At 42.3% G+C, this 16,327-nt stretch overlaps 2 protein-coding genes across 2 annotated transcripts in view; one reads left to right on the forward strand and one right to left on the reverse strand.

Moving 5' to 3' along the window:
* Nucleotides 1–118: 118 nt before the first annotated feature.
* Nucleotides 119–6,691, forward strand: CHCHD4 (coiled-coil-helix-coiled-coil-helix domain containing 4). Its single transcript, XM_069968726.1, has 3 exons — nt 119–205; nt 1,421–1,519; nt 5,636–6,691. The coding sequence occupies exons 1-3, from the start codon at nt 184–186 to the stop codon at nt 5,926–5,928; spliced, it is 414 nt and encodes a 137-aa protein (XP_069824827.1). The 5' UTR covers nt 119–183; the 3' UTR covers nt 5,929–6,691.
* A 1,481-nt stretch (nt 6,692–8,172) lies between these two features.
* LOC138789870 (netrin-4-like) overlaps nt 8,173–16,327 on the reverse strand; it is a 38,527-nt gene continuing 30,372 nt past the window's right edge. Inside the window, exons 8-10 of the mRNA XM_069968729.1 lie at nt 14,291–14,359; nt 12,267–12,437; nt 8,173–9,321 (exon numbers count right to left, since the gene is read on the reverse strand). Of these exons, the coding sequence (XP_069824830.1) occupies nt 9,185–9,321; nt 12,267–12,437; nt 14,291–14,359 (377 nt within the window). The 3' untranslated portion in view covers nt 8,173–9,184. The remainder of the gene's footprint in view (nt 9,322–12,266; nt 12,438–14,290; nt 14,360–16,327) is intronic.

Raw genomic sequence — 16,327 nt, forward strand, 5'->3', positions numbered from 1 at the left:
GGTGCAGATGATGCGACTTGCTGTCACTGACGTTAGAATGATTTAATGTTTGCTGGTTAGAGTTTTCTTTGGAATAGGCAACAATAAGGGCAGCCCCGCCGGGGGCCTTGGGCGTTCCTCTGGCGCTCCGTGTGACGTCAGCAGTGTGCGCGGTGCCGGGCGCAGTGTGAGAGAGCTACAGCCATGTCCTACTGCAGGCAGGAGGGTAAGGAAGGGCAGGAGGCATTGGAGACTGGAGGGTGAGAGAAGTTGGAGGTAGTAGGCCGGGATATAGTGGGCGAGCTGAGGGATGAGGCGAACAAGGAGCCAGGCAGGTGGCTAAAGCTGGGGAGAGAAAGACACTAAGGGTTAATACACTTCAAGGGCAATAGCAGGCAGTGCTGGGATCAGGATCCCTATTGCTGTAACCATTCCCAATCAGCATGGTCAGGAGGTTGCTAAGCAATACATTTCCTTATTCCCTCCCATCAGATCTCCTATGCCCGTCACTATGAAAGGAGCCTTGTCCTGTGCTAGTTGTCACTGCCTGCTGAGTAATGTACAGTGTATCATGAGCGGGGGAAGGGAAGTGACAACCAGATCATTGACAGGCAGGTGACAGCAATATAGTGGTGATCTATCCCAAATCCCTGAATGGAGATATTTCCATGAAATGACTAGCCAGTCTGCTTTGAAGTCTCCAAAAAGCTGGGTGACATCCTGACATCAGGGCGCTCATCTGGCTGGCCGAGTAGAGTTCTCAGAGTAGTCGCACGCTGGACAGATTTTCTGCGGCACGTCCACAGCAGATTACACTACCAGAAAAGTAGATGTCATTTTAAAATCTGTCACATATTTTCTTTATTCCTCAGTGAAATTATTGTGAAAGGTAAAATCCACAGAAAATGTGCAACTGTGGATTTATTTTCTGCAAGGAATCAGTGTAGCGGACAATTAGAATAAGATTTAGGGATAGATTTGCAACAATAAAGGGATGGAATGAATGACTAGCACTCCACTCATGTAGAGGCAGTCATTGCGCAGTCACTGAATCTTTACAGACATATCTGGCTGATTATAGAGAAATAATGTAGTAAGGATTTATCAGGGCATTACTAGGAAGAAAGTTCAGGAGTCTTGAAAAGCTGGGTGACAGTCCTTGCAGAAGCTCTTTTAGACATATATAAGTTGTCACCAGCCATATTGGTTGTCGGCGACGCCTAACTTTTTCAAGACTCAAGTAAACATCTGAACAAAAATGACTGTGACAAAACGATACCTGAAGGATTATATAACTACATCTTTCATACATTACAGCAGGGTTAGGGAACCTAGACAGCCAAGCTTTAACACTACAGAATGGGTATAAGCTACTGTCAAACACAGAAGTAGTTAATAAATATCAGCTGACCTTTCCTATCACCTTTTGTGTATATTCCAGGAAAGGACAAAATTATCTTTGTAACCAAAGAAGATCACGCAACGCCGAGCAGTGCGGAGCTCATCCCTGATGACCCCAATGACCCTTATGAAGACCAAGGTTGGTGACATCTGTATCAGCACCTAAGGGAAATATTTGTCCTCCCACTAATTACCAATAATTAATTTTTTTGTGTGTGTTTAGTTAAGTAACTGTGTATCATCATACATCTGATTAGGATTTAGTGACCTAGTTAAAAAGTAACTTAGCCAACATAATTTCTGTACATTCAGGGAGCTCTGTGACAAGTTTCATTTATTTTGTGGATCTTAGTGGAGGGGGAAAAAACATCAGTGGGGTCTGTCAAGTTTTATATCTCTTATCTTTTAGATCTCTTATATCTATTATGGTACTTTATGGACAATAACAGAGCCCCCACACAAGTGTGAATCCAACCCAAAGTATTGCAAAATGTGTAATATGTTTTGTGTCTAAATTCCACCTGATTTTCTCTTCTTGGTGCCGATTAATGGGAATATTCTTGTTAATGTACAAAAACTAAAAATCCATCCTGATCCAATACTTTCCAAAGTTGAAGTTTTTTTTTTTTTTTTTTTTTTATTACAGTTTTCTAGGCAAACTGTGTGTTAGACCTATTCCCTGTGGGCTAAACATATCAGTAGAGCAAACTTCTCTCCTGTATCAGACTGTTTGGCTCATAGGGGATTGTGTAAACTGAATAGAATTGCAACAGACTTTGAGTAGAGAGAATGTTCTCATTCACTCACAGCAATCAGAGATCTTGATGGAAACAAGAGAGACTTAAAACTCATAGCATATTAGATATATGTGCCAGTTGGAGATTCCAGTACAGCTACAATATTGGTTTCTGATCAGCTGTATTACAGTTACCCGCATATTTGAATTGGCTCCATGTAATACCATGTTCCCAGTCAACTGAGAGAGCCATACATCCCCACATTTCGCATAAGTAACTAAGGGCAGACCTGAAGACCCCTCAGATTTTGTGGGATAGAAGATTATTCCTAAGGAAACTTTTACATTTTGCTAAGTACTTCAGTATCATCAGTATTTGTAAGCCTAAATCTGGTTTGGACCCAGTCCTAGTTTTAGTGTACACACACTGATGCAGAATACTGCTAATGTTACAAATTCTCTTCTGAGCAGTGTCCTGCCAGTTTAGAGCAGCAATTCAGCTGCTCACTTAATGTATGCTGCTAAGTGTCTTCATAAAAAAAAAAAAAAAAAAATGTCAGGGTCTGGGTGCTGAGACGGCCACAAATCCTTAAAACACACGGAGAGAATCGCTTAGCAAGAAATTGCATTATAAGCAATTGCCTATAGTTCTCACACAGCAGCATTTTGCATCTGTATTTGTAAGGCAAAAACAGAAGTGGATCTAAAACTAAAGATATATAAACCTTTGGATTTTTCTTTGTGTGGGTTTTTTGGTTTACAAATACTGATATACTTCCCAAAATATTGCCATGTAAAAGTTGATTCTGTGTCAGTAAAAGATATGGTTGGGGTAGTAGGTAAAGATCTGATTATGTTGCCGCCTCTAATCTCCCATAAGCTACATGTTAGTGAAATTGATTATTGCAGGCATGACTCGGGCATTTTTATAGTTGCTTTTATTGTGCTGCGAGGGTTGCTATGTATGCCTAATGCTCTGCTAGTTTTGTAAGACGTGCAGTTCTGTCTTTTACCTGCTGGGGGCAGCATTAGGACACTTTCACAATATCTTTTTGGAGGGGAGTTATGTATCACAGAACCACATAGCTCACCCTCAGCAGACTTGGCACCGGTGACTGGCTTAAAATGACTCATTGGACATTTTTGTCTCTAGATCGAGCAGATTGCAAAAAAAAAAAAATTATTTGCAGCAAAGAGTTAAATTGGAAATGGACCCTGATCCAAAAACCAGATTATCACATGGTGCAGAGTCAGCGGATGTCTCTAAGCATGTCCTGGTATGGGAAGCACGTACCCTCGGATTATCTGTACGTGTTCATTAAAGGGGGCGGGACAATGGCCACAGAATATTTCTTTTCATAGAGATTGATGAGGCTGTAAGCAGTATGAAAGTGACAATTTAAATACTGTACGACATAAGCTTCATGCTCAGTTTCTAGCATAGCGTAACTAGAGGGTCACAGAATACAGGCATCAACTTTGTAGTGCCGAATGTTATGCAGTCGTTCTGGGCATCTGTTTTGCAGACTGAGCCTGTCAGTCATTACTGTTGTGCAACAACAAGTCTCATCATAAACTGACAAGTGTCTTGGCATGCTGAGTCTTGTGGTGTCACAGCACTTGGCGGTATGATAGAGACAGGTGAATTGGTGATGCTGGCTGGATATTACTTCACCCCTCCAAATTGCTGCCATCACTACATATAGGTGGTAACATCCACTTTTCTTCAAAGGACTGACATTACTTGTCAGGTACTGCATTTGAGCGCCACCTTATTTTTGTCGCCATTAACATGCAAGGAGGATGGAAAAATTCCATTGGTTCCATCTTATCTGTATGCGGTTGATCTGAAAAGTCATGTGACCTGACAGCTCAAATGTATGTATCTGCTTAAATGCTATGTTTTCCATAAAATTCAGATTAGAAACTCATTAAAAGAAAAAAAAAAATCTTTTGTCACCTCAAAAGTTTTGATTCATGGTCTTCTGGTTGCCGAGACCCCCACGACGGCTACAGTGAAATGGTAAGAACACTCGCTTCTCTCCTTGCTGCAGAAGACTGATTAGATACAAACTCTGTGGAACCCGTTGTAACTCGTCTTATGCAGGAAGGAGAAAAATGGGGACCCCTGCTTGTTCTGTGACTGGTGGGGATATCAGCACCCGGACTATGATCGAGCAAAACCTTTAGCGTATTTCTAACATGTAAAAAAAAAATAAAAAAATATTAATGACTGTACCACTTTTAAGTTTTATTACCGAATGGAGAATAAAATGTGATATAATAAAATCCCATACATGAGAAGAGCAAAGCATTTTGAATAACTTATGTAGATTGAAACTGTGCAATGTTGTGCAAAAGTGTAATTTTCTTTGGTAGTGTGATGTTTACTATGAATACAGACCATATTATTTGTGTCTAGTCATTGCCTTCATCACACTTTATGCACTTATTATATCACCATTCACAGGTTATTGTCTAAGGCTCCCCAAGGGTGTTTATTGGGTTTTGAAGGGTTAATGCCATCCATCATTGGCTGACTGCTCCTGAAAGGAGTGGTGTAGCAGGCGGCCTGCAGCTGGCAGCGAGACATGAATAGTCGGATTCATCCTGCCTGTCACTCGTATTAAAAGGGGGGGGGTCTGCTGGGTGGGAGATATTGTCTAAAACTGCCACTGACCTCAAAAAGATTGAAAACATAGTTTGGCAGTACAGAGAGCTTTGTGTGTGTATGGTGCTGAGCATTGTGTCACCAGAAACCTTAAACATAGGTCAGTGGGACTCACTATAGAGCACTGTGGCCACCCTTCCGTCTCCTAGGGATAGATGACATGTCAGCAGACAGTGCCATGACCTCATGGATGTGGATAGTCAGGTGCTCAGGACACTGCTACCATTTGTCATATGTCCCCAGGCTGTCATTCGTATGTGCAGTATACACAGTGTAAGGGCACGTTCACACACATACCACATCCACTTTGGTGTTTTATGTTTGTAGTGTCTTTCCCCTGTAGGCCTTGGTATTCAAAATTATTCATTTCAGGGTCATTTTTCTGAAAACATTAAATATCAATAGTACAAGCGATTTTAAGAAACTCTGTAATAGGTTTTATGTACTAAAAGAGTTTCCTTCTGTAGTGAAAAAGCAATCTCCCAGCCTCCCCCCTCACATCAAATGAAGCAGGATTTCTGTCTCCATTATGTGGCTATGGAGAGGGGAGGAGCTGTTAGGAGTGACTGAGCACGGCTTTCTGTAATGAAGACGTGTTTGCCTGATAATGCACAGATAAGAAGTCAGGGGGGGAGGCTGGGAGATTGCTTCTTGAGTACAGAAGGAGGCTTTTTTGGCTGATGAAACCTATTACAGAGTTTCTTAAAATCGCTTATACTACTGATTTCTGCAATAAAAAAAAAACATGACAGTTACACTTTAAATGAGAAAAACAAATCATGGGGGCAATTTTCTTTTTCAAGCCCAAAAAAAAACATCTCTAATTTATTTTTTTTCTGCCTTTACAGGGTTAATTCTCCCCAATGGAGATATTAACTGGAATTGTCCGTGTCTGGGGGGAATGGCCAGTGGCCCATGCGGAGAGCAATTCAAGGCGGCCTTCTCCTGCTTCCATTACAGCCAGGAGGAGGTGAAGGGCTCGGACTGCCTAGATCAGTTCCGAGCAATGCAGGAGTGTATGCAGAAATATCCCGACCTTTACCCCCAGGAAGATGACGACGAGGACAACAAAGACAAGCAGAGCCCAGAACCGACATCTACAGAGGCCTCTCCAGTGACAACGGAGCAGTCGTCTAGCTAATATAAGGGAGGGGGGCTTGGCCTCCTAGAAGATTTTACCACTTGTCTATGGACCATGTCATCCAGAGCTCCCCTCTGCCATCCTATCTGTCTTACGTAGAGCCCCTACAGGAGCATTGTATGGATTGTCACCTAATATTTGGAGATTGCTGCTAATTCCCCTTTAAGAAAAAATATATATATACAAGCATTGAATTACAAATTTTTATCCAGCAATTTCTTTGCTATATCTGCTTTGGAAAAAGTTGTTGTGCTACAATATTATAGCTTCTGCCAGTTTATCCCTTAGCTTTCCTAGGATCCTGTATGGTAAATCTATGTAGTAATAGAATTTCTGTTCATTTATCGTTGTATAGTTAGGCAGACTTGCCATTCAGGAGCCTAGAGAAACCAGGTGGCAACCCTTGTTGGTGCAGACATATTGTTACCATCCAGCCTTTCTAGAAATGGATATAACAAAGAAATACTCTGGATGGAAGATTTATCATTCACATAATCAGGGAACAATAGGCTGTATTGTGGAGAATTCCTGTTACTTTCCATGATTCCGGTTTGCTCCTCTCTGTCTTTTCAGCGGTCATCTATGGCGCATGGACAAAATGAAAATCTGTAGAGGAGCAAACACCACTCGCCTGTGCCTCAAACCTGACACCCACTGCTACTGCCTCTCCTCCCAAATGCACTGAATTTACCAGACTCTCCTTACGTGTGGATCACATGCAGAGTGTGTGACTTGATTATATTAAATTTCTTTTTACCTTCTTGCAAGATTCCTTGATAATTAAAAACAAAATTATATATAATTTTTTTTCCTATTATGTATTTTCTCCCAGTACTGGATCTCGGCTGTTACAAAACTCCTCCTCCTAAAATGCTTGCAGCTCTTATTGAACGTTTTGTAACTGCTGGGGAACCAGAGGGTGGGTGACCACTGCTTATGGGCTGCTCTGGATTTGGTGAAGTGTACAAGAAGGGATGTGGCCACCATTGTGACTATTTTGGTCAGGTTGTGCAGGCTGATTTTTAGTCCTGCCTGGAGATGTGCCTTAAAGCGACTCTGTACCCACAATCTGCCCACCCCAAACCGCTGGGTCCGTTCGGGAGGTGATTCAGTTATTGTCTTAAAAAAACAACTTTTAAACAACTGTGTCAAACTGGCGTGGCCTAGAGTGTCTGTGCATTAGGCTGGCACACCCTCTCTGTCCCTCCTTATCATTAGAAATGCTCCAGGCAGGTATTCTCCTATTCATCAGCTGTGAGAACACGGCACATGGACTGGATCGTTAAGGCACCTGTGCAGTATTCACTGCAGAGGAATAGGAAAAATCCTGCCAGTGGCATTCCTAATGATGAAGAGGGTGGGGAGGAGGGGTGGTGCAAACTTAGGGCACAGATACTCTAGGCCACACCAGTTTGGCACAGGGCTGAAAGTTTAAAGGTTGTTTTTTAGGACAATAACTCATCACCTGCCGAACGGACCCCAGGACAGATCTTGGATTAAAAGCAGCTATCCGAAGGTACACGTGGTTTGGGGGGGACAGATTGTGGGTACAGAGTCGCTTTAAAGAGAACCGGTCACCAAGACAATGCTATCTAATCTATCGCCATCATGTTATAGAGCAGGAAGAACTGAGCAGATTGATATATATCTTTGTAGAAAAAGATTCAGTATAACCTGTAACTAGGCATGAACAAATTTACAATACCAGCAAAGCGCTCCACTAGGCGTGGTGGTTGGCTTGTAAATTTGCTCATCCCTACTTGTAACTGTTGATTACCATCATCAATTGCTTATTCTGTGATAAGGAGTCACTCAATGGACTGAACTCTTTAGCATGGAAACATCAGAGATTTCAATCAATAAATGACAAATTATACTAAATAATTTCCCATAAAAATATATATCAATTCACTCAGCTTCTGCTGCTCCATAACATGAAGATGATAGCTTAGGTGGCATTTTCATAGTGACAGGTTCCCTTCAAAAGTTTTAACTCTGAAAGATGTCTTTTCATAAGCATACATAGACCAGTTAGGCTGCTGTCACACACAGTTTTTTTTTACCGCCACTGAACCTTAACTAAGAGCAGATTCAAAACAAATGGGAAAGATAAATGCCGAAGATATACTTGCTGCTGGATCCACTTCTGGCTTTGTCGAGACACTAACTGTGTGGTTTTGAGGGGCTTACCCCACCGATTTGTGCATCATAAACATTTGTAAATCACAAACCTTAAGGCTGAAATGTTTAAATAACTTTAATTTACATTTAAGTACAAAAAAGGAAGGGGAGTTGTTCTAGCTGTGCTCTGCAGATGTCTTCATTGGGTGAGCAAAGAAAACAAAATATAGTATATATATTCACAGAATGAGGAATATGAGCTCAGCTTACAATCTCTAAAACCACTGTTCTATAAAAAAAAAAATAATAATTGGGGGGGGGGGGGGGATCCGGGGGAGTCAGACAGAATAACACAGACACCCCTAATCTTTAACATAGATTCATTCTCAAGTCTTCATGGCGAACACTTGGTTAAATTTGTTTTTCTAGAAGCAATATAGTGAGAGTCATGAAAATTTTTCACTTTATAAGCAAACCAGATAGTATCCACTACCTACATAATCATTGTAGGGTATAGACAAACCTACACTTGGTACAGGACACTAAACCTGCAGTCTGTCTTCTCTCCATTTGCATCTAGTGCTCTCTGTTATCACCACTTTAAAGTTGGCAAGAAGCTGAGTGTAATCCACTTGTTTATGTCACATGCAGTCCAGTGCCTAGAATCTTCAGAGACATTTACATCCATGTGTGTGACTTATTAGCTGCACTATAATAAGCTGTAATGTTCCTTTAAAATGTCCATGAAGGACCAAGTTAGACTTTGGTTGCATGCTAGTTATTTTGTGTCCCATTGTACAGTCTCAGGACAATTGTCGCCACATCTAGTGTATTCTCCAGCAATAGAACATCTATCCACAGTCATCATAGAGTTCTAACAAGTTGCAAGCAGCTTTTTCCATCATGAAAGCAGCTAATCGAAGCATTGGAGCAGTCCTGATCATATGACATTTTTGCAGCATAAGCTTATCGCTGATTTCCAGGAGGTTTATACTTTAAATTGCTTATCTCCAGGAGGCCCCAGAGGAAGAAGCTTGGCCTAAGGGTTCCTTGTCTATGGAGTAAGATCTATGCTAGTGGCAGATGAATAGAAGAAAAAGCCCTTATTAAAAATGTCAAGGTAGTTCTCCAAGACCTATTTGCAGCCAGAGCGGATAAAGTCAAGAGCCTGCTTGGCCCAGACCGCCTTCCAGGGCTTGACTAGACTGTTCATGTTGACCAGTAGCTTGTTGTTCCGGGTGTCCTCAGGTCCAGCTATTAGGTAGTCTACACCTGAAAGATAGCATATAGTAATGAGATCTCTGATCAGTGATAACGACTAAGCTCAACTTAGTAACAAGACCTGCTTACACCAGAGTTGAGATAATCCAAACTGTTTTACTGGCTTGCACCATATTTTTGATGTGTTTTAGTAACATGCTGTATCATGTTCGACAAGGGGCAACGGGACTTGCTAGAAAGTGAGAGTGAATCTCTGCAGCACAGTAATGACAGAGCAGCAGAGGCTTTGTCACTACAGTGCCGCAGAGATTCAAACATTGATACATCATGCCATGCGAGGAAACAGTCCAGGACAGGCAGTGAATACCTGTCCTGGACTGTTTCCCCGCATGGCATGATGTATCAATATCATGTTTCACAGAGCAAATGCTGCCTTACTAAAAAAGGAACATGGCTTCAATGCAGCCAAAAAAAAAAAAACACCATTTGTTGACACAGAAGTAGGCTAGTGAAGTGTATACCTAAAGGACTGGCGGATTATAAAAGATGGCAGGGGGAAAAATGATTACAAGTACTAACCTACCTCTCCCCGTTCCTGCTGTGAGCTGTGGGACCCCCGCCAGAAGGCATTTTCCCCCAAATTGTGATAGTCATGTCCCGAAAGGAACACCTGGAAGGCCTGTCCTGGCTGATGGACTGGTTGATCAGCCAATCAATGACTGGAGTGGCGTCCCATCCCAGTCACTGATTGGCTGAGCGGCCAGTCCATTAGCTGGCTCCGACTCTCACCGCAGGCACTGGGGGAGAGGTAAGTTAGTACTTGTTATCAATTTCCTCCCTGCTGACTGGCAGGTTTTATAATTCGCTGGACTTCTCCTTTGACATGGTAAGATGCACTGGATCTTCAAACCGCATGTGCCACTATAAAAAAAAAAAATCGGGTGCACTGCGAGCTAGTGTAGATCTCTGCTATAGTTCACGCCAGTTACCAGTGTAAAATATGGAAAATCTTCCGTTGAGCTATTTTTTTGAAAGCATTCGTTTTTTTTTCTTTTTTCCTCTCTTTTATAGAATGCTTCAATTATAGGGAAATGTTGCTCCTGTTAGAATGACAATGATCACATTACATCTCACTGCTGAGAACCCCTATGATCATGTGTAATTGAGGGGTACAAGCAACATATTCTAAATTTCCCTGCAGCACCTTGCACAGGGAAAATGAAGCATTACGGGGCTGCTCATACAATGTACAGACATGCAGGGCGGTCCAAGGAAAGACATTCCTTTTAGCCTGTCTTCTTTGGGGTTAACAAATGCATGGGGGACACCCTTCCCCAATTCACAACACATTATCAGTGGTGCAGAAAAATCCCATATTATATGACACAAGACTAAATCATCATCAGAATTAGGCGTACAATGCCTAACGTCTGCGACCCCAGCGCTCCGAGGGGTGAGAGCTGCCCTGCCAGATAACTGCACATGAACAGTTTGATTCATTCAATTCAACTTGTGGAATGAGACTTTTGGATAAGAGACAGAAGCAACTGATCTTGTGTCCCAAACAGGCCAGACCTGCCCCGAACAGAAAGGGCACTGTGTCTGTCAGCGATTTTAGAGAGAATGAAACGCTGGCATTCACTGCAAGGCTGCCAGTCTTGACCCTTTAAGTACTGGATGAGACTATGGCATGCTGCGTGGCATGACCCTGCGCCCACCAGGCAGATTCTACATCCTTTGTAGCATGTGGATGAGCTCGATAGAATTTCACAATGTTCTGTTGACTCATTTTTGTGTCTTCTTCCTTATTATTGAGGTTCAAAAACCTTAATATTTTGCCTACAGTTTAATCTTTTACATTTAAACAGATCCATAATGCTCTACTGCAGGGGTAGGTAACCTTGGCTCTCCAGCTGTTGCAAAACTACAACTCCAATCATGCTTTAGCTTTGGCTGTCCAGGCACGATGGGAATTGTAGTTTTGCAATAGCTGGAGAGCCAAGGTTCCCTACCCCTGCTTTACTAAATAATTTCTTACATCGTCAGAGAAGTCAGAGCTAGTCAGAGAAGTCAGGTTTTCTTGGTATGAAGCTACAAAATGCTTACACAGATGGTGTGAAGTGATACAATTACTTATGCCGGCAGCCACCAGTACAGTAAGGCCTTATTTATACGTTCCGTGTTTCATGGACGACACTAACGTGGAAGGCATGTAGTGGAATTTATTACAGCGCTGCGCATTTACTGTTTCCCAGCTCCTAGCATCATATTAGAAATGCTGCCGTGCAGGGGAAGGGGGGAGGGGATTCCACTACAGGCCTTCCACATCCATGTCGTCCTTTAAACATGGAACGTGTGAATAAGTCCTAAGCAGAGGAATTTCCTTTTATTCAGTGTTAATAGACGCTGTAAAAGTCTATTTTTACACTGCTCTTAATAGGCTGGCATTGTGCTAAACTGATAATCTATGCAGTGGTAGATGGCAGGGAGAAAGGTGGAGGGAGAACGGGTTATTGATGCCCTGGCTTTGCAAGGTGCTATGTGAGCAGAAAGGAAAGGAGCAAGAAGCAACACAGCAAGAAGAAGGGTTGCATTGATCTGCTACTGTTGCTGTTGAGAAGGTAGAGAGAGGGGGGAGGTGGAAATTACATTGCAGCGCCATGTAAAGGGACAGCTGCTGTGAGCTTTATGAGTTGTCAGAGATCAGAAGGAACCCATTATTTACCTTTTAGGAGCAGTAGGAATATCTGGAGCAGGCAGATCAGCTTTCCTACCATAACACATGGTACACCCCATTCCTACTTCCTGTAATTTGTCCTAAACTGTTACGAGAGACAGATTTCCCCAAACAGGCAGGGTACAGAAAATAGCAGAGAAGTGAGACTCCTAGAGCATTTTTTCTGGGATAAGGAGTCTTTTTTGGTAAATTAAGTCATTTACAAATATGTTGAACCCACAGAGCCCATTTAAGATTCATAATGTATTTCAGGTATTACCTGGGTTCAGGATGGGGCAGGTGCAACCACGATTAGTCCACGATTCAGGATAGATGCTCCGGTTGTTCCGACCGATTTTCACTTTCCCTGATTTTAGAATTTTTTTCACTTTCACAACCACTTCTGCATGTGTTCCTTTATCATGTGCAGACAGGATCCTTGCTTTTATTACTGCCAGCGAGAACAGATATAGATCAACATGTATATTAAGTTATACTGTCTTTTGCTCCCCAGTCAGATCTAGGCTGTATTCAGAACACTGCTGGTTACCAGAGAACAGTGTACTGTGGGTGGTCAGAGAGCATATATGCACTTAGAGCTCAGCTGCTTAAGTACAAGTCAGGTTTCATAGAGAAATGCACTGTCCCACAACCCTGATTTGTGCTGTGTAGTTTTGTATTATGTATAGGGCTGCACAATCCTACCCTATACTAAAGGCCCTATTACACCAACAGATCTGACGACAGATTATCTGCCAAAGATTTGAAGCCAAACCCAGGAACAGACTATAAACAGACAACAGGTCATAAAGAAAAGACTGGATTTCTCCTCTTTTCAAATCCACTCCTGGGTTTGGCTTCAAATCTTTGGCAGATAATCTGTCGTCAGATCTGTTGGTGTAATAGGGCCTTAAGATGTTATACCGCATTTTCTGTGCTTTCTCTCAAGTTTCTATTCACTTACAGCAAGCATATGCTGTAGTCTATTAAGGGGTTACCTCTGTACATGATTCTCTGCAGGTAATCTGTCTCCCACCTGCTTATAGAGCTCGCTTGCCTGTCTGTCTCTCCCTCCACTCTGTGGCCTATCAGGGCCTTAACTTCAGTCTCCTCATGTCTCCTGTTCAATCACAGTCTAAGTTAACCCAGGACTCTCTTCACCAATAGGAAAAATCTATAAGCTAGGGTAGAAAGGGCCATGTGCAGTAGTTTAGTCTAGTCCACTTCCAGTCTCGTGTAGGTGTAGAGGTGTATGGACTGCTGTATTCCTGTGTTCCCGATCGTATAACCATGCAGTGCTAAGCCACCAGAAGTGCTACTATGTCTTCTCTGGCAAATGTGGAAGGTGGCTCCTACCAGTGATGTCTTGGTGTCAAGAACTCCGGGATGTGCAGCTCCACATACTCATCATAGAAAATGGATTTTCTACTAGGAGTACTGGTTATCACTTTCTCTAAAGTCATCACAACTAATCCAAAGTTGTCAAGAGCCTCTCCAGCAGAGTAAAATCTGGTATGAAGAATCCCCCTCTTAGTAGTGAGTGAGTTACACATGTCACTAAGTAACCTCAAGTCACAGACTATTCTTAAGATTCTCAAAAATCTCCTAAAACTTTCTACACCTGCATCAAGCAGTGATGCCAAGTCTCATTACCTACAGGGGGACATTACCTACAGACCTGCTTCTACTAAGACTATTACCATTATTCTTATGGTATACTATACATATTGAAGAAATGGGTAATTGGAACATTTACAAAGCGTGTGTTTTGGGACCTTGGGAAAAGCTTTTTGCAACTTAGGTCACAGCAGTACCACAAAACCCCTAGTTCCAGCACTATAGCGTCTTGCAACTCCTCAGTCACCACCAAATGTTAACCAGCACAAGAGTCTGTGTACACTACGGAATACGTGCAGAAATTTCAAACGGAGTCTACCCAGCGGACTGCTTGAAGTTCCGCATGTCCCACAGACTCAATGATATTATCAAACGAAATCCGACATATAATCAAGTCTATGGGACAGGCGGAGCTTCAAGTGGAGACCGCCCTGCAGACTCCACTTGGAATTATCGACCAAATTCTGTAATGTGCACATACCCTAATGGTGAACACAGCTTTGGATGTGATTGGAGTATAAGACAAGACGATTTCCAGATGTTTATGAAGTTTTCAGATTCCTGGCAAATCAGTTATTGAATCTTAATATTCTCAGCTTAGAAAATATGGGAATGTTTCTAGAGTAAGACATTACTTTATTATCGTTAGGATCTGGAGAGCACAGTAACATCCAATCTCCCACTTACCATACGCATATTTCATCTGACAGAAATCCTTTATGCTCCCCAGCATCCGCTCCTTGCACACACACTTCTCTGCATGTAATGTGCCAGGTACATGTAAAAAAACACAAGATGTTGGCCAAATGTTTAACATAGCCATAGGCAAGCTGGGATATGAGGCACACCATAAGTGACAGCATGAATTACAGGGCTGTGCAGTGCACAACATCTATGGTGTAGCAAAGGCTGCAAATGTGTGCTTTAAAGGAGTACTATAAAATTATAATAGATAATGCCTTAATATACCGATAAAACTTAGTGACCCCATGGAGATCTATCTAGGTCAGGGGTGTCAAACTCAGATACACAGTGGGCCAATATTGAAAAATTGGACAAAGTCACGGACCAACCATGATATTTATTGAAGCGTGCAGAGTGGCATGTGGCCCTTCCAACAGTGTTGCACATAGTAGCCAACCCTCCCATTAGTGCCCCATATAGTAGTCAGACGTCCCAATAGTGCCCTATAGAGTAATTAACACTCCCAATAGATCTTCATATAATAGTAAGTCCTCGCAATAGTGGCCCACATAGTAGCCAGCCCTCTCAGTAGTGCTCCACATAGTATCCAGCCCTCCCAATAGTGTACCACGTAGTATTTAGCTCCAACACTAGTTCCCCCTATTGTTGTTAATTACTGCCCCCACAGGAAGACTGGGCTGGAAAGGACCTGTGTGGTGATGTCATCACGCTGCCCGAACTAACTCACTCACTTCAAGGCCACAGGCTTAAAACTGCCTGTGTCCTAGAAGATTATAATATAGGTGGTCTGAGCAGCCAGCCAGACCACCCATATAATAATCTGCCGAGACATTGGTGGGCCAGCTCTAGGAAATCAATAGAGGTCCTTGCCGGGCCAAAAATAATGACACTGGGGGCCAGATTTGGCCCATGGGCCAGAGTTTGATGTCTGATCTAGGTGGTATGCAGGTATACGGCAGCAGAGAAACAACAACTATATCTAGGCACATTTGTTATGCTGAGAGAAGCTAATCGAAAGGTTGGATGTTCATAATGCATGTGACTCAACTTTTCCAGAAGCGGATGTAAATAAAATATGATAAAAATCTTATGGTAAATTTACATCCTGCCTGCCCAGTCTGTTCAGAGTCTACGTCTTCGGCTAGTGAGTTGGTTTTTGTGACTTGTTATTTTCTAAACATTTACATCTATTTAGCAGGACTGAAAAGTGTACTGTATATGCCAAATGTACAGGGCAATACAGGTGTAATGTGTATTAAGACATGGGCAATCAATATACAGTGGTACCTTGGTTTAAGAGTAACTTGGTTTAAGAGCGTTTTGGTTTAAGAGCTCACAGTTTTTCAAAATTGTGACTTGGTTTAAGAGCATTGATTTGGTTTAAGAGCTCACAGTTTTTCAAAATTGTAACTTGGTTTAGGAGCATTGCTTTGGTTTAAGAGCTCCCTGTACTGGGTTGGAGCGCAAGTGGGGGAGGGGCATGGTCTGCATAGCGGGGTCTACAGCACTGTACTCTGACCCAGGAAGTCTCCCTCACCAAATCATAGCAGATCCACTTCAGGCTGGGGCTTACATCAGGGGACAGGACTGTGGAGGTAATCTCTTTATAGCTGTAACCCCTCTCATGTATGTGCCCACATCTGCAATGCTCATTCCTTCATGCTCCTGCAGTCTCTGTCAGCCCTTGTGTTTCCCATCCTCTTCATTACTGTACAGTAACTTATAATATCACATATTCTGATGTTTCTGAATGTTTGTTTCATCTGTTTTACATGGTATTCAGAATAATAAATCATTATTTTGGGGGGGTGGAACCAATTGTCTGCATTTCAATGATTTCTTATGGGAAAATTTGCTTTGGTTTAAGAGTGGATTTGGATTACAAGCATGGTCCTGGAACCAATTATGCTCGTAATCCAAGGCACCACTGTATACAAAGACCTTGCTGCTACAGGGCTTCCGCAAAAGATAAAAAGCAAAGCCTTAAAGGGGTTGTCCCACAAAGATAAATAGGAAACT

Source organism: Dendropsophus ebraccatus, chromosome 4, assembly GCF_027789765.1.
Source record: "Dendropsophus ebraccatus isolate aDenEbr1 chromosome 4, aDenEbr1.pat, whole genome shotgun sequence".
Taxonomy (NCBI): domain Eukaryota; kingdom Metazoa; phylum Chordata; class Amphibia; order Anura; family Hylidae; genus Dendropsophus; species Dendropsophus ebraccatus.

Bases quoted from the DNA above. Each gene is read 5' to 3' on its own strand.
- CHCHD4 (XM_069968726.1), top strand. From the start codon at position 184: ATGTCCTACTGCAGGCAGGAGG. The intron at 206-1,420 runs GTAAGGAAGGGC...TGTATATTCCAG, and splicing joins GTCCTACTGCAGGCAGGAGG to GAAAGGACAAAATTATCTTT. The intron at 1,520-5,635 runs GTTGGTGACATC...CTGCCTTTACAG, and splicing joins TGACCCTTATGAAGACCAAG to GGTTAATTCTCCCCAATGGA.